General features: G+C 31.6%; 1 protein-coding gene across 1 annotated transcript; it reads left to right on the top strand.

Moving 5' to 3' along the window:
• The first annotated feature begins 4,656 nt into the window (after positions 1 to 4,656).
• LOC127706240 (uncharacterized) lies at positions 4,657 to 19,723 on the top strand. The gene is made up of 8 exons (XM_052210738.1): positions 4,657 to 5,084; positions 9,921 to 10,137; positions 13,335 to 13,422; positions 14,033 to 14,223; positions 14,903 to 15,212; positions 15,718 to 15,834; positions 17,674 to 17,834; positions 18,320 to 19,723. Exons 1-8 carry the CDS (start codon positions 5,058 to 5,060, stop codon positions 18,598 to 18,600), a joined length of 1,392 nt encoding a protein of 463 aa, XP_052066698.1. The 5' UTR covers positions 4,657 to 5,057; the 3' UTR covers positions 18,601 to 19,723.
• Positions 19,724 to 21,014: the final 1,291 nt, after the last annotated feature.

The following is a 21,014-nucleotide window of genomic DNA, read 5'->3' on the forward strand; positions in this document are numbered from 1 at the left end:
TTGTCTTCATATGTAACTGGATGCAGCATTTTTTTTAAGAAGAAAGATGTGCCAGCTTAGAGTCAGAATAATGTATTCCATAGGGATGACAAGTCTCACTTATAGGATGGTTCTTATACATCCTTGTCTTTCAAATATTCGGCTTTGAGCGTTCCTGATGAAGGTAAATCTAGGAAAGGGCTTCGACTGCATGAAATTTATAACGTTTTGTTTTATTTTTTGCAGCACTGGGTCGTTACCTCTGCTGGTTGACTAACAGTCCCAGATGGTATCATCAGCTTAGTAGTCAGTACTTCGGTACTGACATGATTTACAAAAAACCTTTCTAAGATTGACCGTTAATAAATTTTGAAATTATAAGAAACTAAGGTTTCCTATCCCTCAGGCAAAGTTGACCTTAGATGGATTTGGCTATTTTTTAGGATCTTTTTGGTCATATAGCTCTTTAACTGTTTCGGTTCTTATACATCATTGGCTTTCAAATATTTGGCTTTCAGCGTTCCTGGTGAAGGTAAATCCAGAAAAGGGCTTCGACTGCATGAAATTTATAACGTGTTGTTTTTATTTTTTACATTGAAAGCAACAATTCTTGCGTAATTATTTAAGAGACCATTGTTATGTTAATTTTCAAAGTCAAAGGTAGAAGATCTTGCAAAGGATAATGAACAAGATTACATTTCGATAGACTAAATGACTTGGTCAATCCCCGTTCAATTTATGAACTTTTTAAATGATGAAAGGAAGGTTTCTTATGATTTATAAAAAAGGTCAAAGATGAACTTAACGTCAGGGGTACTCTAGTTTATCTTGAATCCTGTCAAAGTGCTAATGCAAAATAGTAACATTGGTTTTCCTATAGCTTGTTAAATATCAACATGACATGACATGATTTTGTAGATATAAGATCAAAATCCCAATCCGGAGCTCAAACATTGTCAGTGCATTAGAGAATCGTACGTGTTTACACACACAAAGAGATCATTCTATTGATTTTTCATGTTAAAAGTAAATTCCATGTCCTAAAAAGTTTTGGTCTACTCATTGATGGTAAAATGGTTACTAAAGAATTTTCTAAATGACACCTCAAAGATTTATGTGTTGTAGTAATTTAAATGAAAATACGTTTTTAAATTTTTTTTATAAATTATAAATCTTGTCCTATAGAAGTGCGTGCAAAATAATTATCTTCTGTTGGACGAATTCTCCAAATCGGTAGAGAGTCGGGTGTACTCTACTTCAGTAGAGACATATGTCATTATGTACATTAATCTTGTGTAACTGGTATTATATGCATTAACATTAGGGATATTGATGTCATTTTAAGGATTACAAGAAATTTGATTGGAACTTGGTGTAAAGTTTAAGCACGATCTTAATAATTATTACACATGTATTTGCCCAAGAAGACTACAAGTAGTTGACCTTTGTCTTATCACTAAATAAACAAGTATAAGGATATTGAAATGTATCTTACTTTGTAAACATTTTTATTCTCGTTTTAGATAGATCAATATATTTTTTTTCGTTGTATGAAACATAAATCGTTTTATGATGTATCATGAAACTGCCATTTCCAACATGATTTTGTGTTACAAGTTGCAATTTTAAGGTTAAGGGTGTATTGTTCTAATGTTTCAGTCTCGTTCAGTCGGAAATTATTTCCAAAACATGCGATCAAAGGGGAAAATATTTATTTCAATGGATTCAAAAACATCATAATCAAACAACACTCTTTGAAAAAATTGCGTACTTACAATAAGTAGTTTTTGAGTAATAAAATATTCAAATTTTATAACCAATCCGGTCAGTGTCATCAGCCAAACTGTTGAGAAAATGGGTGAGTTTACAAATAAGGATTTTATCAAAAATATGTACATCCCATATCAATTTTTTCTTTTCAAAATTCTTAGATATGTATTTTTTAATATGTCATTAATAACAAAGAAGTAGAAATAATATGCTTTTTGTTCTATAAAAAGAGAAAAATCCAAAATTGACAGCATGATAAAAAAAGCAACAAAATTTTATAAAACTTTCTAATATTAACACCAACCTATAGTTTTTAAGTTAAATTATTCAGATTGGTCAACTTCATCTTTAGTGAAAGTATGAAAAAAAGTTTAATTGTGAAACTATACTTTTTTTCATGATAATAGCCCAAAAATGGGTAAAAATTGATGCAAAATTGGAAAATCATTAAAAACGGGGTACTTTCAAATGGCCGTAGCAAACAAAGAAGTGCACCACCATATGATTTTTTCATCATCATCTACTTTCTTACAGCCATTTAAACCCAAAAATCAGGTTAAGAAAAAAAGTTTAATTCTAGAAATTTTTGGCTCCTCAGAGGTGTACATCCTTAAGAAAATGACATTTGTTGGTTCTTTGAAGTTTAATATCAATAACGATAATACATGCGCATAACATGAACAATAATGTGTGTTGCCCGTCCGCGAGGTAAACTTAAAGGTAAATACCAAGAAAATGTACTGTCAAAAATAAGGAGTACATGCAAATAATTAGATCGACACTACATCTCCACTTAGTTTACGATTCGCTTCACGAATAGGCTGGCCTATACGATGGGTCTATGTCTCAACTCACTATTGACATATTTTCCCGGTCTTAAAGTCTTTGAATATCCGAATAATCGTCTAATCTGTAATGTTACCGATTCTGTCATATTTCCGAATGTGACATTTTGACTAAAGGATACGCTTGGCGGGTAATGATTGCATAGCATGTGAGACGCATACCCTGCCACCACACATGGTCTCGCTCCATTTTTAGTTCATGCCATTCCCTCGATTTTAGTTTGTTATCTTGATTTGTATCTTGATAATCGATTTATGAAAATTGAACTTCGTTAAACTACTAAACAGATGCTTTTATTTGCAATGAAAACGTGTCCATAACAATTAGGACTATTATTAGAAAACGAAATAATAAACATTGTTTTTGTTTATTTCAAAATATTTTTTATGTTATACCGATTTGAAGTGGATATTATGTTTATGAACTATTATGAAATGATCTGTTTTCTAATAGTAGTGGTTGTATTCGTATCAGAGACTATATATATCTGGAAACTGTATGATACACACAGCTAAACTTGTTTATCTTCCTTAGAAAATATCATATCAAAATAGAGGCTGTTGTTTCTGCCCAATAAACCCACTCCCTCCATTTTCTTCGAAAAATCCGTACCAAGTCAGGAATATGACTGTTGTTTTGCACTCGTTCCGTTCGTTTGATTATGTCAGTTTTATGGACTTCCCTCTTTTTGAATTTACCTTGGAGTTCGGTATTTTTGTTATAAGAATATTTGACAACATATGATAAAACACGGTGATGTATGATTGAAACGAATAGCTCAACGTAAAAATGCATCTCTTCACGATAAGGCTAATAAATTTCTTTATATTATTGAATTGATAACTGGTTCATTTTCATCAATATATACCTTTTGAATTATGCACTAAGTATTCAATTACTGGGCAACTGAATATACGTGTCCTACCAAGTATCAATATAAACATTGTTATCGCAACATCTAAGTATAAAATAGTTGTGACAAAGTTTTAAATGCATTGTTTACGTGTTAGTAATGATTACGTAATAAACTTTCGTTTTCACATTTTTTACATGGTAACATTGAATACAGAAATATCGAAGGTGTCTGGGGACCTTTTATTGGAGGTATTGCACAAATGATTCTTCCAGATTTACTGTAAATACCTACGACTCTGCCATCGACCCCATTCCATTAATTCAATCCAGCTAGCAGGCTGCCTAGCTGATCGCCTTACTCTAAACATGACACTTAATAAACCTTTTCAACAAATAAAAAGTAAACGGTCAAGAAATATTGACAACTAAAAGTAATACTATACAGATTATTTTGCGCCTCAGGTTTGTGAATATTTTCAATCGTTTTGAGTGAATAGTTGACATTACGTCACGTCTTTCGTTACAAGTGTTCACAAGAGTAAGGTTGTGCTTCTGTATTACAATTTAAAAAAGAAAACACACACAAGACTGAAGTTATGCGAATATGTAGTTTGCTTTTAACTCCTCTAGTTGTAAAACCATGATTTTTTTGTCATCTCTCACTTTCTTTTTCTGTCGATCGATTGATCGACCTCAAACTCGAATGAATACTCAAATTTTGGATATATGAATGTATACGCCTGTCCCAAGTCAGGAGCCTGTAAATTAATGGTTTTCTTTTGTTGCTGTATAACATATTTGTTTTTGTGTATTATTTTGTACATAAAGCAGGCCTTTAGTTTACAATTTTCATTTCGGGGCCTTTTATAGCTTACTATGTGGTATTGGTGTTGCTCATTGTTGAAGGCCGTATGGTGACCTATAATTGTTAACTTCTACGTCATATGGTCTTTGGCAATCATACCAAATCTTCTTATTTTTATATAGAGTACACATTTCTATATATGAAAGAATGAATTATTAGATTTTATATATGTACTGAGCTAAAACGTAGTGTAATAGAACGACTAACAGATTCAAAGTGTAACAGTTCAATGGGAGACGTACCAACACACTTTCTTCCGACTCAGATGTGCCTTGTATCAAGACAGACGCGTTTTAAATTCATCGAACTTGGTATGTTGATTTTATAGAGAAATGAGTTGCATTTCTTGACAACATTAAACATCAATAAACGGTTGCGTTCGATAGACCTGATATGCATGTGCTTGATTTTGAATACCGAACAAAATTACTTTCAGTATATAAGTTAAAAGAATTGTTGTTCTCACAATGATTTAATGAATTGTAAAATACCTCCGTTTAAAGGATCAAATCACAGTAAAACGGATATAAAAGCAAAGAAGGAATATATTTAAATGTAATACAATAACGAAACGGATGAACGCTCTAAAATTTCAATGATTATTGTGTGTAATTGTGGTTCGTCTTTACAATAAAGACTGTTGACTTGTGGAATCAAAATATTAGTGTGAAAGTTACTTTGGCGGATACGGAACTAAAGACAAAACATTAGTGTGAAAATTACCTTGGAACTAAAGACAAAAATGGCTAAGAATTCTGCTAATACGTCTGTAAGTTTAATAATTAATGTCGTAATGCTTATAATAGATCTTATGAATATGTATACATGTTTCTATTGTTGTTTGACGTATATCTGATAAAACGGTAGTTTTTTCTATTGGATATAATAATGTTTGACTTATAATCGGATAGAAATTTCTTTAGTCTTTATATGTCTACTTGTTCATTTCCTTATTCCTGTGTTTTGCTGAATTCAGATTTGAAAGTCATTCCATTGTTTTGAGTATATTTTCAACAAAAATTCCAAATGATTCAACACCAATAAAGTTTTATTTTTTTTAAAGTGCAGGTTTTTCAAAACCATAACATATCAATATTATCATAAACCAGAAAAAAGTAATTTTTATTATGGAAATATGCTTACCTTTTTTGAAGCACACTTAAGTCATAGTATTTAAAATTTACAGCCATCAGACTTTCACTGAGTTGTTTATTTGACGTTTTAGACACTCCATTGTATGGTATCGGATTGTTTATAATGTTGTGATAAGAAATCATTTGATTTTATAGACGATAACTTGTAAAAAATAAAATTTGAAAAGCTATAGAATACGAGACTAGTAATTTTCATTCGGAATCTAAAATGTTGTTGGACTTTGTTACCCAAGTAGCTAAAAGTGGACAGTTAATGCGACTGATGTTTGCTGGAGTCGATTTGAAATTTGTATGGTGTTGATGATATTTGTATATATCTCCGTCTAAATATTTCACACTGAATTCTTATTTTGACTTAAAGTGTTAAATCTACGTATATCTGCATTCCTTACACTTACTGTTCTGTAAGTTTGTTCATGGTGCTAAATTATGAATAAACATGAGCTGTACGAAGGGGGAGATCATTGTGACTGAGTCGCCTTATACTATAAGTTACATGCGTCTTCTTCGTAGTTCAAAACTTTATTTTTATTAAACTAAAGATACTTCCATTAAGTAAATAATTTAAGTAAGATAGAAATCTCATCAGTGGCGCTCGAAGCAAACCTGTTGAAAGGAAAATTAAGTTACGAAAAGGAGTAATGAAAACCTATGATTTCAAAATGTTGTGCAAACTAATATTCTGACTAAGGCCAACCTTTCTTAGAAGAAGTAAAATCTGAGTGTTTAAATGATTTTTATGCTTTATGAACAATGCATTTTAAAAAATACCCACATTAATGATATTTTATATCAGCAAATGAACGCTGACTTCTAGGTTGCTAATAATCTCTGATAAGGATAGTATACACGCTTAAATTGTGTAAAACAAAGCTGCTACTGTTAACAATATAATCAATAGGGATAAAAACAGTCCATGACTTGATATAAGAGGTTTTTCCCAATATTGGGATATTGTTTTCCTTTGATTTCAAAGTACCAGTCAATATCAACCCTCATACTTTTACCGTTTATGGAATATCAGTTCATAAAATAGCAAAGTTATGATCATTAATCAGCAATTAATTTGCCTTCACGTTTGTAGCGATCGATTATTGGGAAATGACGTAAAAACTGCAAAAAAAACCCAAAAGACAAAGAAAACGATGCAAAGAAATCGTCCATTCGTTTAAAATTTATAATCAGTGTAGTATATTTTGGTATTACTTAAGTTAACATGAGACGCAAGTAAATAATGGGTGTAGCAAATGTAAGAATTCCAGTTTGAAAAAAAAACAACCATGATAAAGTTTATCATTTAGTTATATCTAATGACTTTGTCGATAAGAATACATTATTTTTATAACCTTTTGTAAACGCTGAAAGGCAATAAGCCAGCATGTAATGTTTGTCCTAAACATAACAGTGAGATAATCAATAACTTTACAGTGCGCATTAACAAATACATGCTTGATTTAAATATTGTATGTAGTATTGTTAAAACAACCGTAATGCAATATGCATAAAGATCTACAATGCCATCAGATAAACAACTGCACATTTGAGTAGCGATTGGACAAAATAATGATCCGAGTACTAATTAATTCGTCCGACAGATTTATTTAACACACCAGGATCACAGCCTTAATATTGAATGGATAGCACCCTGTTTTTGTATTTTAAGTTAACACGTTCTTTTAGATAAAATAATATATTGTTTACACTTTATGTAAACCCTTTAACATCAACTAAACGAACAGTACACTTGTTTTAAGAGTATCGACTGACTCCAAGGCCCACAGCATTAAAAATATATTACTAAAATAAAAAAAATTCTCATTCTACGAGTACATATCTTGCAACGCCATTAACGTCTCTTGTCGAGTTGTCTTCAATTATTTTAGTTTAATGTCGTATAACTGTTTTCAACTGATTTTTTTACAAGCTGAACTCAAGAACAATTCTGCTTTTCAGGAAGTTCTTAATAATTCATTCAAAAAATAATCCAAGAAACGCCAATTGCATAAACGTAGACGTAGATTTTTTATTCACCTACTGCACAAAACCCATTTTTACAATCGATCGTCGAAAAGCGCGAACTATCATGGTTTACACCAATCCATACGTTCATTCACGTGTCTTACAATCAGCCAAGGCTACATTGACTGATTTTTTATGAAATTGTAAAATAATATAATAATTGAAATGTTACAGGTCTTTCAATAAATCAAACTGGTCGCTGCGACCTATTTTACTGTTAAGTTAAACACCACATAAAAATAAGAGGATGTGGTACGATTGCCAACTAGACAACTCTACACCGCAGACAAAATGACGTAAAAGTTAGCAACTGTATGTCACTGTACGGCCTTCATCAATGAACAACACCCACACCGCATAGCCGGTATATGTATAGATTGGGGTTTATTTTGGAGGGGATTTCAATTATAAGGCAGGCTAGTCAACGAGATAACGTTTCATATATAACGGTATTTCAAGACTTTTTTTATTTTTTTGCTAGACAGAACATGGGCCATTTTTTTTTATCTTTTGTTCTCTTGAATCTTGGCTAGACCAACAATATAAGAGAAAAGATTGATAAAACATATTGATAAACGCGTCAAGTAGATATGAACACAATATTTGACCATATTCTTTTCAATAATGTATAATGGACAAAATACAGAGGATAATGTTTTTTTATCCTCTCAAATATTGCGCTATTTCCTAGCCCAATCTCGTCTGAGGCTAAATGTATACATGGACGTGATAATAATAATGAATAATACTTATTTCATTAAATGCTGTTTAGTTAAGTTTGAAAATTTGTTCATCTTTAGTGTCTGTTAAAATCACTCATTTTTAAGACGACAAAAAGTTCAAACCCGGACAGTATCACATTGTAAAACATTTTACGGTAAACCAACTGTGTATTTACATATTGGATTTAGTTGTAATGGGTGATTTACGATTTTCTTTTTCTATATTCTAGATTATTGTTCAATTTGAGGTTATCTTTGTAATAAGCTTATTCATAAATCTCTAGCTTATATATCAATACTTCGTCAATTTATTTTGAAAACATGTTTTAGTTGCAATACAACTGTAAAAAAACGTGTTTAATTATATGATATTCAATTATGTGTCAATCTTCATATGGATAAAGGTAGATGCTTAGATCATGTGTACATCAATTAGACATAAAAATGCATATGAAAATTGCTTTAGAGGTCAACAATCGTTCGTCAACAACGAAATGTGTCTAATATACATTATGAAAATAAAAATAAGGAAATGTGGTATGATTGCCAATGAGACAACTATCCACCAAAGTTAAAATGAGGTGGATGTAAGCAATTAAAGGCAACAGTACGGCCTTCAACAATGAGAAAAACCCATACCGTATAGTCGGCTATAAAAGGCCCCGACATGAAAATATGAAACAATTCAATTGAGAAAGCTAACGGCCTAATTTATAACAAAACCATTTACGAAAAACAAATATATGACAGACATGAACCAACGACAACCACTGAACTACAGGCTCCTGACTGGAGACAGGCACATAAAGAATGTGGAGGGGTTAAAAGACTTTTTTTAATGAAAATACAGTTCATGATAGGTGATCTGGATTACTTGTATTGTTCTGACTTAGGGTTATAGTTTAGATAAGATTGCAAAGAAATCTCTTACAGACGTTATGAATGAACGTTCTTTTTTACTCAATAACATTTAAAATTTATAATATCATGAACTGTGTGTGCGAAAGTTTTCGATTTAAAGTTTTATTTTTATGTTTTTTTATAGATGATAGACATATTTCATATAATATATAATAGATATGAACTTGATATTTCGATTTACTTTTACCACAAATGTAATAATTAGACTTTTAAATATGTGTAACCATCCTGTTACATGTTTTACTACAATTATATAATGTTGTATGTACATACTTCAATATGATGACGCGCTTGTCGGTAGCCTGCTGGAGCTTGTCCCCCGTTGTAAAGATATCATATGGACAATACATAATTCTATCTAGAAATTCTTTAAAGTTTCTGTAACTTCTGTACATACAATGTATATGCTATTTTTTTTAATTTCACTGAATCCGATCTAATGTAAGTGAATATTATAGTACTAAAATAATCGCAACATCCTAAATCTGTATTGTATATATCACTCTATAAATGATATAACGATAATAACAGTAAGTGTTTTATAAATGGTTTTATTTTCCAAATAAAGATCAAAGCTGGAAATATATTATTAAAAATTTGCAATTTTAGTACTGGAGATATACACGACACAAAAAATTTCAACATACAGATGCTGTCATTTTATTTATTGGGGTCAACTTCTTTCTTAAATTCATATTGCTTATAGACTTTAATGTCCCTTAGAATGTGTATTGCGTTCCGTGAAATATTTCTCCATTCAATAATTCTTTTGTCACCTTTTTTTATCAGGATGGACAATTAGTTTCTGGAGAAAGTAATAAACAGAGTGGGAAGAAATTCAATCATTTTGAAATAACACACCCGACAGATCTTGCTGCGGCATACCATTACGATAAAGTTGTGGGTGTAATAAAAAAGGATACAACTGATCGATCTGACGCTGAGATAAACCAAATTATATCATGGTTTCAAAAGAAATCTGATTTATTTAATCAATTAAACGAAAGTAAGTTTCAGAGATTGATATTTTGTTTTAGTTTGATTTGGCTCTTAGCTTGATATTACATGATATCGATACGCAATGTCCGGTTGATTAAATTGATTGAGCTATTAAGCCTTATATTAGGATAGTTGTCATGCTGTAGTCTAAAGCAAAAGGTAAATTATTGTTTATTTATGATATTAATGATTTGTAAGACCATATTTTCTTAAATGTCACCCTATACTAAACTATACAGATTACCAAAAAAACAAAATACGAACAAATGCACAAGGTTTCATATGTTCACACAATGTGAACCTTCATATCAATTAAGACATGCTCTAGCTGTATCAACTCTAAGTTTATGTAATAATATGTTTGTCGTATTTCCTATAACTAACAGATTTGAAGTATATTCTCAATCGCTATATAATTTTATGCATACACTCAGACGGTACATTTTATGAGCCCCAAAGTGAACAATTATTGCGGACCTGTTTCTGTATTGTTATGAGTTACAATTTATGACTAAAATCAGCAAAGACCCATCGAAACAACATCTGATACAAAAATTTAATAACAATTTTAGATATTTGGATGATATATTGGCTCTCAATAATGACGACTTCAGTATGTACACAAAAGAGATTTATCCTTCTGAACTGACTTTAAATGAAGCTAATACTAATAATGAACACTGCCCTTTCCTTGATCTTGATATCTATATCTTTAAAGGGAAGCTTAATACCAAAATTTACGATAACAGAGATGATTTTTCATTTCTAATTGTTAATTATCCATTTTTAGATGGTGACGTTCCCTTGTCCACATCTTATGGTGTTTATATATATCTCAACTTGTTCGATTCGCTCGTGTATGTAACAACGTATTTGATGTTTACGAAAGAAATCTCTGTATTACTGAAAAATTGTTACACCAGGGTTTTCGATATCACAAACTAGTTAAAACATTTACTGAATTTTATCATCGGTACAAGGACATCATTCGTAAATATAAATCAACATGCAGACATCTTATATGTTCAGGTATTTCACATCCAATCTTTTAATGTAATATTCTTTACAAAGCACAAGAATGTCGTCATTTACCTAAAAATTAACCAAACCTTTAAACAGACTTATTCAAAAGGGATATAGTTACGATACTGTTGTCAGGTCATTAAATAAAGGCAACAGTAGTATATCGCTATTCGAAATTCATAAATCGATTGAGAGAAAAAAAAAACAAATCCGGGTTACAAACTAAAACTGAGGGAAACACATTAAAGAAGGCATATTTTGGAATTAATATTGATTCACTCATAGGGTATTTGCATCGGAAATAAACACATTTATTCTAAAACCAGTTGTTGGCATGATACGGGTTATATTCTTCTCATATATTTTATGATGGTATGATACTTAACCCCATAACGGGACGGATTGTGCTTGATTTTCATATGATGACATAATCTTCCAATCAGTTTAATTGAGGTCTGGAGCTGGCATGTCAGTAACTGCTAGTAGTCCTTTGTTAATTTATGTATCATTGTCATTTTGCTTAGTTTCTTCTGTTACCTATTCTGACAGCGGACTCGGACTTCTTTTAAACTGAGTTTTACTATAGTATTGCTGTGTGTTTATTCTATTATTGGTTTTTTTTTCAATTTTAGTTCATTTATATGTTTCGGAGTTTAGTGTGACGTCCATTTTCACTGAACTAGTACATATTTTCTCACTGTGTTGAAGACCCATTGGTGGCCTTGGGCTGTTTTTGCTCTTTGTACGGTTTCCCCATTTCCATTCTCAGTTTTAATTATTCTTGTTCAATACCACGTTTATATCATTTCACAATTACAATTGTCGAGCCATGATGCTGTTCTCACTTTCCTATTCATAACATCATCGAATATGATCGGATTTGTCATGCGAAATATTGCGGGTGCCACCAGTGGAAGAGGGACTGCTTTATTGGCTTGTGTAAATTATCTTTTTTAAGAACGAATGTTACAAGTCCGATATTTTTTAGTAAATGGCAGACCCTTGACATCTTTTTGATTATTTACAAGTTTCTAGACTTTATGCGAGTAATGTCGTTTGTATATGCTGCTTTTGCATTGTCGTTTACCGCACACATATGTTCATCCTTATCATATAGAAGTTAACATAATAAGCATACTGTCTTCAACAAAAGACAAATTTCAGGGCTTTTTTTGGCATGTGTATAAGCACACAATATGCTTTCGTTCTATTTATTCAATTTGTTAAGCACTTATTCGTCCCCAGCTATTACATGGAGTAGAGAAATCTAATGGTAAAAAAAGAATTATGTGCGCGCTTAAAAATATACAGACACGAGACCAAAACGTCTAAAAAAACGGAAAATCTTTAATTGGAGACAAACCTGATAAAGTATATTAACAGCATGCATTGTCTCGTGCTTGCCTCGTTTGCAGAGGTTATATGGTCGATTCATGGCCGTTTAAAAAAAACAAATTCTTAAAAAGTGGTGTTTAATGCCTACATCATTTAAGAAAAGCAAAATCTGGCTGACTCGGAGTCAGAATCATGTGTACAGGTAGGGTGACATGTCTTCCTGTGGTTTTGTATTTGTGAACGAGCATGTTAGAAAATAAATCGACTCAAGTCTAGTACATAGTAAGGTTCATGATCATATCCCATCAACATATTTTGTTCTGATATGCAAATAATTCTCCACTGTACACAATACATCAATCCATCCACCCATCCATAATATTAGATATACATTTGTAGCTATTGATAAAGGGGTGTACGTCAATGAGACAGCAATCCAATGACATCTTTAAGTCAATATATTTTCAACAAAAGTCTTTACAATACACTCTTGGTCTTATTAAAGCCCCTCTCATGAAGAGACAAGTAGACAATCAGACTCACTCCCATAACAATCAATTACATACAAAACAGGCAGTTACACAAACAGGGAAAAAACATCTATAAAAACAATGGAAAACAAAGTCAATAATATTATATAAAAATTAGTATGAAAGAACTGTAATTATATTAATTCTTTTTCTTCGATTATATTATACAAAACAATTAAGCTAATGCAGATTGAAAATCGTAATGCTTTTATATATTAAAATATGACTTATGTTATATTATGGATAATTATAACCACACAAAAAGTCAATGTTTTATTTGCATATGAGTTCTGTATGAGATTTTCATATTTTGTAGAAATCATTCACGATTTGATTAAAAACTGCTCTTTTACGACAGTAGATCGTGATTTTGTGGTAATCAAACAAGGTGATAAAGGCGACTGGTAAGAATTACTAATTAAAAGTAATACTTCTTTCGTCTACTAATAAACATATTGCATCACCCACAACCATCGCAGCTGTCTCACAGCAATCTGCTCTCCATTCCACAAGACTGATCAAATAAAAAAAAAAATGAAACTACGGGGCCAAATTTAACCAAACTTACTTAGCCAAAATCATCAATGGGGTATCTAGTTTTAAAAATGTGTCTGATGACCCCGCCTGCAGACAAACATGCCCGACATGGCTAAAAATAGAACATACTAGGTTTTTCCCTATTAAACCTAAATAATTATTAAGATTATTATTGATAAGTATATTGATGCATAAAGGTATGATACAGACCCTTTTATACGTCTGTTTATCTCATAGAACTATTTAGATGTTCAGAAACTTAATAGATAGACTATAATGCATAAAACTTGGTATTTTGAATATGTTAAAGGTTAATCATTATACAGTAAAGGTCTAGGGTTGTACTCATATAAAAACAGATATGTCCTGATTTTACATAGTTAGAAAAAATACTTTATTTTTTGTACACATTTTATGTACAACAGCTTATGTTAATGTTCGTTTTATGTGCTACAGAAAAACCTCACATTTTTTCAGTTTCTTTATAATTCTAAACGGATCCGTGGCTATCCACATTAGTACAACGTCAGGATATGAAGATGAGCGAAAAGAATTTTCAAATAAAGAGGAAGGATCGACAGAAGGACAGGACGACAAGGGGAAAAAGGAGGAGGAAAAACCCAAAAACTTAGTTCGATCTAAGTTTGGAAAATATGTCGGCAAAATAGGCAAGAATTTAAATAAAGATTTCATTGACTGTCTTTTCAGGTTCATTGAATGTCTAGGTGTCTTTTGTTTTACCTTGAGTTAATGTCCTACTGACACAAACCATACTTCTCCATTTATTCAAACTAATTAAACTACCTATATAATTTGTATACGGAAGATATGAAATATATGTTTCCATAAAAATAATACGACGAAGAAAAGATAATACGAATCCCCGAGATAATGGACAGTAGACAACATAATACACCAACCATCAACTCCGACGACAAAATATTACAAATAAAGACAAAATGTAACGTTTTAAAGATCATTATAGCTTTTCTAGGGAAATTTTGCATTTGCCACTTATTTTGTGTACTCTCATGCTTTTAAAAAAAAAAGTTTGTCTTTTGCATAGCTGCATGTAACGAAACAAAACTCATGTTTTGTCTACAAAAGACTCATCAGTCACACTCGAATCAAACAGTTAAAAGGCCAATTTAAGTACACTATTGAAGAGCATTGAGGACCCAAACTTCAGAAAGCTTTTGCCAAATACAGCTTAGGTGATCTATTCATAATTGTATTTAAGAATAACCATTCCTTCTCTTGGTGATTGAAATGCCATATATCATAAACTTGTTTTTATGTTTCAAATATTCCATATTTTAAACCTTCTGACTAAATATATGATTTCAGAATCTGGTAAAAGCTTTGGGGAACTTGCTCTCATAAACCCAGATTGTATTCGAAATGCAACAATAATAGCAGATGAAACCACTGACTTAATTGTCATTGACCGAGAGTTATATAACAGGTGTATTCATTCCTTCCATTCTAAGGAATTTGAAGAACGGAAACACTTTGTCGAAACTAATCCCCTGTTCGATGGCTGGCATCCAAAGGTCAAGAGACAATTGGCAATGAGTTTACGGAAGGAGAAATTAACTTTTGAAAGTTATATTGTCAAACAAGGATCTCCATTTGATGGTTTACGATTTATTCTCAGGTAAATTCATGATGGAATGGTTCAGCATATTCATATATTATTATTCAAAATTTGAAAAAAAAAATATTTCAAACAATTGGTGTCCTCTTGAAAGTCAATCGTCTGTAGGAAACCCTGTCAATTTTTAAAAAACGAAAGATTCTATGATTCTTATAGGTTACTCGGCGCGCATTTTAATGGAATTAGGGTCAACCAAAGAGGTTATATCTCATATAACCTCCTTGGGTCAACGGACCCTGAAAATTTTCTCTGTCATTTTGTTTTGCAAAGGGTTGATGAATTTTCAATAGGATATATATGAGGATATCTGTAAAAGTGGGTTACGGTACGGATAGACGGTTGTATAGACTTGAAAACATAAGGCTCTCTACTGTCGTAGGCAGGGCGTTCATATTAATATAAGAACTCTCTCTGTGTTTGTTTCAATCATATACGTTGTGGAAACTAAAACAAATGCTAAAACATTGTTGATACCTGCATGTGCATTAGGTTTTGATTTTTTCAGTGGCCAGGCAAAAATCTACTGTGACCCACACATGCATTCTATGCAATATCCAGATTATTATCCATTACCGGATGTTGACGAGTTACAGAAAGATGAAGTCAGGGAATCACTAAGAAGGTATGTCGAAGTAAAAGTTTGATAATACAATACATCATTTAAAGCAGACCATCAATTCGCCTTTTTTTTTAGATGTGTACATTAGAACATAAAAATTGATTCAATCGATCTTAACCTCAATTGCCAATTTTGCGTGTTTACGTGTACTCCGATGCCAATGAACCAAGTGACGCTATTTATATGACAAAACAAAAAAAAAATGAATTCTTTTGAAAAAAGCAAAATAACAAAAATACCGAACTCCAAGGAAAATTAAAATCGGAAAGTCCCTTATCAAATGGCAAAATCAAAAGCTTAAACACATCAAACGAATGGAAAACAACTGTCATATTCCTGACTTGGTACAGGCATTTCCTTATGTAGAAAATGGTGGATTAAACCTGGTTTTAAACTTTACACTTTTTACATTTTAAAAAGACGTTTAGTGTGGTTCGTGTTGATTTTACATGCACTGAAAGTTTATGATTTTCTTGTAATGTCTAAAGGTTACCCAAGATTTACAAATATTCTCTGGTATGAAGCCTGATCACTTGCTATTTCTAACCTTTTTGTAACATGGCCAACGTGACGGGTGTCACTAGTAGATCAGGAACTGTGACTTTTCTGAAGCACCTGCTTTTTTGTTGGGTTTAAGTTTCTCTTTGATTTTGCGAGGAGTTTTGTCTCTTTGTCTTTTATATTTTGAACATTTAGTTCTATGTCTTTCTTCAATTTATAGTTTTTGCTTGTCTTTCGGTTTTGTCTCTTCTTTTTAATTATTTCGCAACTGTTATTTTTGCAATATTATGTTTTTCTATTTTTGTTTTTATCGGGTATGGTCTAGTCTATCAATCGATCAGAGAAACTTTTTGTATTTTCATGTCATGATTAGCGTTTGATATGTGCAAATGTCTGAGGGTAGGACGGACGAAGTTTGTTATTATTATAATGCATTATTAACGGTGCCTAAGAACAATAGGAGAATAACGTCGTTTACTAACTTACACCATCAATAAATCGGTGTGTGACATATATAGGTCAGAAACTGCCACATCAAGAGGTTTGTGTTTCTAAATTCTTCACTTTTCTGTCACTATTTTAAGCGAATTACGTGTTGTCCTAAAAATTTCAAAATGCCCCTCGGTGTTTCTTTTTATACATTAAGTATTGCAATTAAAAGTTATTACTTAGAACAAAATGTACGACAATAACATTCAAACCATTGCTTTGAATCGGGTTGAATTAATTACCTAATATCTTTTTCCCCTGTATGGGATTTGATTACATTGATATACATTGTAAAAATATCAAAAACATATAAATCAATCAATTAAATGTCCGGTATAGAATTACGGGTTGAAGTTAAAATGTATGTATATGAATACATGTAAAACACATTTTCATATAACATTTGATTGAAGAGGGTGAATTATTTAAGTTCCAAAGACAACAATGTTACTAACAAAACAAGCATAAGATCAAGACTCCATCATTGCATTTGTATATACTGAGCGCTCGTGTATGGTCAATCCGTAGGTATGCCTTTGTCCGTCGGTAACACGACCATTTACATACTTTGATTTAATTTATGTTTTATATGTATGGATTTGATTCGATTCAAGTTTAATTTGTTTGGGGTGAGAAATATCACAGGATACGCTGAGATATTCAAGTCAATGATGAAATTGTATCCTTCATGTTTTGACAACAAACAAACAAAATAAAAAAGAAAGCAATAACATGTCTAGTATAGATTCGTAAGTATGTACTAGTATTATTTCAGTAGGGTATTTTAGAAGCACGAACAAGATGCATGGAACTCATGATAATTATATTTTATTTTATAATCTGTTTTAATAGGGAACTAGGCCTAGACACGCATTCGCATAAGCCCGATGGATACAAGCCTTTGGTCACAAATCTTCATAAACTGTCTACACAAGACACAGAGAAAAGCGGAACACGTTCTCCACATCTTCATCATATAGAACTATGCTTAATTTGTTCACAGGAGTTAATAGGTAAGATACAAAGTTTTTCTTGATTTTATTTTTTAAAGTCTTATTTAAAATGCATTTGTGATGGGCAATGACACACGATTTAAATTGGATTGTCTACCGTTACATAACAAATTCATGATCATGCATTATATTATATAGGTTAGAAACTTAAATAAGTTATAACTTATGTCAAAAATTTGGACGTCTAGCTTATAGAAATCATGATCTTGGTCATGAAACCAAGATAAGACAACACCATTAAGTCGTAATCATCGCTAAAGTATAGAAAAACAGGGCTAGCTTAATGCTGTGAAACCAAGCTTAGTCTCGGAAAGTTGTTCGACATTATAGACTATTTGTTTAAATTGACTCTGTGATAAAACCATTATATTACATGAAGTAAGTCATTTTTCAAGAATAGAAAGTAAAGGGAACGTGTATGAAAAAAGGGACATGACCAAATCAAATTCTTATTACAATGTTTCATTTTTATTTATGACTTTCAGGTGATATGGAGGTTGCTATGGATTTAGATACATATTCATATACCGTGAATTGTATACAAGAAACAGAAATATATGTACTGGACCAGAAAAATTACGAAAGGCTATTTGAAAGACGAAATCCACAAGTTGTTGAAAAGATCAGGAGTTCAGTGCTAGAGAAATTTTCACTAAGACTTTCTTGGATACAAGATAAAAACGATCTTCCTTTGTTTCGCTATTTACTGTATAAGATTGAAGAATCAAGGCGACAGAAAAAATCAAAGAGAGACAAGAGATTATGAGAGATGATGTACATGCTAAATATCGCTTGGTGATAAACAATTAAAAGCAGGAACCTTTATAACTGGAAACTCTAAAAAAACATTTAGATACAAACTGACACAAAAAGCAAGAGTACTTATATATCTCTCGTATTGCTGTTTGTTCAAAGCAAATAACAGTGTAATCTTGTAATATGGGAGAATAAATTGCTGAAACAAACTTATAAAAAAACGTCTAAAAATTAAGTTGTATTACCATATCATTCCATTAACTAGTGTTTAATGGTCTCTTTATAAAATATTGTGCAAAAATAATTTATCATCTCTCAATTTTCAACATGTCTTTATCAAAAAATATTTGATCCAAAGTCACATTTTTTGTTTTTCTATTTTTATATATATCTAAACTTAAGGATCCAGATCTGCCAGACAAAAATTACTTTAAGTGTTTCATTCATGTCGCCATTTTGTTCTGTTGTGTAAGGGTGGCACATATGTGCATTTTAATAATCAATAAATTTCAACATTACAAATATGTTCCTTTATAAAAGAAAGTTGAGTCTCCTCTTATTCAAAGATTCAATGACAATTAAGATTACCAAGGAAGCATTATTCAGTTTGAGTCATAACTCGATCATTTCCAAAAATGTTCATATTTGAGTATTGCAATTCAGATATATAAAATGTCATTCGGTGACCTATATTTACTTAGATTCGCTTCATTTGTACTCTGTTGGATAGTTATGTCATTGGTAATCATACCACATCCTTCTTACTTGATATTGATTTTTTTTTCCAACTTGACAACTTTGTAACCATAAATTAATGGTGCAATAAAAGTCAACCTTAATCGCAGTTAGAAAAGACCTTATAAATGCAAAAATGTCAATAGATTGTGTTGTTTTGTCCCCTATGTAACAGTTTGAAAACTTTAAAAAAACACACAAAAGAAACAATTTGCAATTGTAACCACTCAAAAATAGATGATACACCTTTTATACAATCAAAACAAGAAAAATATTTCAAATGGCCATATAATTTCAAAGATTGAAAATATTTGTATATGTATATTACTTATATTAACGTTTCAAGAATATTAAAATAGAAGGCACTTCATTTTATAATTAAACTTGTTTCTTAACTACTTAGAAATAACTTGTTTATTGACTTAAATTAATGCGACAGTAGTTGTCTTAAATGAAGGCGACAGTAGTTGTCCTAAATGAAGGCGACAGTAGTTGTCTTAAATGAAGGCGACAGTAGTTGTCGTAAATGAAGGCGACAGTAGTTGTCCTAAATGAAGGCGACAGTAGTTGTCGTAAATGAAGGCGACAGTAGTTGTCTTAAATCAAGGCGACAGTAGTTGTCCTAAATTAAGGCGACAGTAGTTGTCCTAAATGAAGGCGACAGTAGTTGTCCTAAATGAAGGCGACAGTAGTTGTCCTAAATTAAGGCGACTGTTGTTTAGTGATGTTCAGATCTCACTAATAGATTAAGAAGAGACAAATCAAGGTAACAAACAAAAACCAAAGGAATCCCATGAACTCCAAAAGGAGCGAGACCGGGTACGTTGACAAGGTAAGGGTTTCCTGCTATACATGCATCACCCGCCATGCGAATTCACACTCAGTAAAACTGTCACAATCGGAAATAGGATACTGTTGATATTGAAACAGTTCATAATATTCAACTACTAGGTGCAAAATTGCATGCTTCATGTTGCTATAGATATGTTGATTTAACACTTTACAGAGTGGACGGGTTGCACAATCATGATGACACCAAACTTTATCAAATAAAAGTTTGAATAGTTTTGCTACTTTTTTTTGTTTCGGTAACTAAAATGTATGTCTTAAAAAGGTTGTAGTGGTGGTGACAAAAAAAGACAACGTTCAAATAAAACATACAAGAAATGTGGTTGAGACACAATTGTGCATATTTGAGAATTGGACACCATCTGTGTTTCATCGGGTTATACAAGTTACAATTTTCACTTGCAACTTTCAATTCTACAACCTTACATTTAGCATTATATTCTTTTTCCGTAAAGCTGCAAATAAAGACAACAGTTACGGCCATATTCCATTTCATCGCTATACCAGATACTAAGACAATAATATATCTTAAAATGTCCTTCTAAAAACATATCAGGGTTATGTACTAGACTGCTTCATGAACTTGTAAAAATTTGAAAGCTAGAAGCTGAATCAAAGACCTTTTTGTGCCTGTTTTTTTTTTATCAAATTAATATGAAAGTTACAATTAGTGCACAACATATATATACATATATATTTATAGATCTGTTCGTATCTTTTAATTAACTGGAATGCTGATGAACGCCTTACTGGTAAGGGCTTTCAAATAGAATTGATCAAAGTTTGATAACTCTAGTTGACTTACATGGTTCAACCTATCATTGTTCGTACAAAAAAAGA

This window comes from Mytilus californianus, unplaced genomic scaffold (assembly GCF_021869535.1).
Source record: "Mytilus californianus isolate M0D057914Y unplaced genomic scaffold, xbMytCali1.0.p SCAF_6, whole genome shotgun sequence".
NCBI lineage: Eukaryota > Metazoa > Mollusca > Bivalvia > Mytilida > Mytilidae > Mytilus > Mytilus californianus.

Coding starts and splice junctions, on each gene's coding strand:
- LOC127706240 (XM_052210738.1), top strand. CDS start 5,058: ATGGCTAAGAATTCTGCTAATACGTCT. Junction 5,085..9,920: donor AGAATTCTGCTAATACGTCT/GTAAGTTTAATA, acceptor TTTTTTTATCAG/GATGGACAATTAGTTTCTGG. Junction 14,224..14,902: donor AAAATATGTCGGCAAAATAG/GCAAGAATTTAA, acceptor ATATGATTTCAG/AATCTGGTAAAAGCTTTGGG.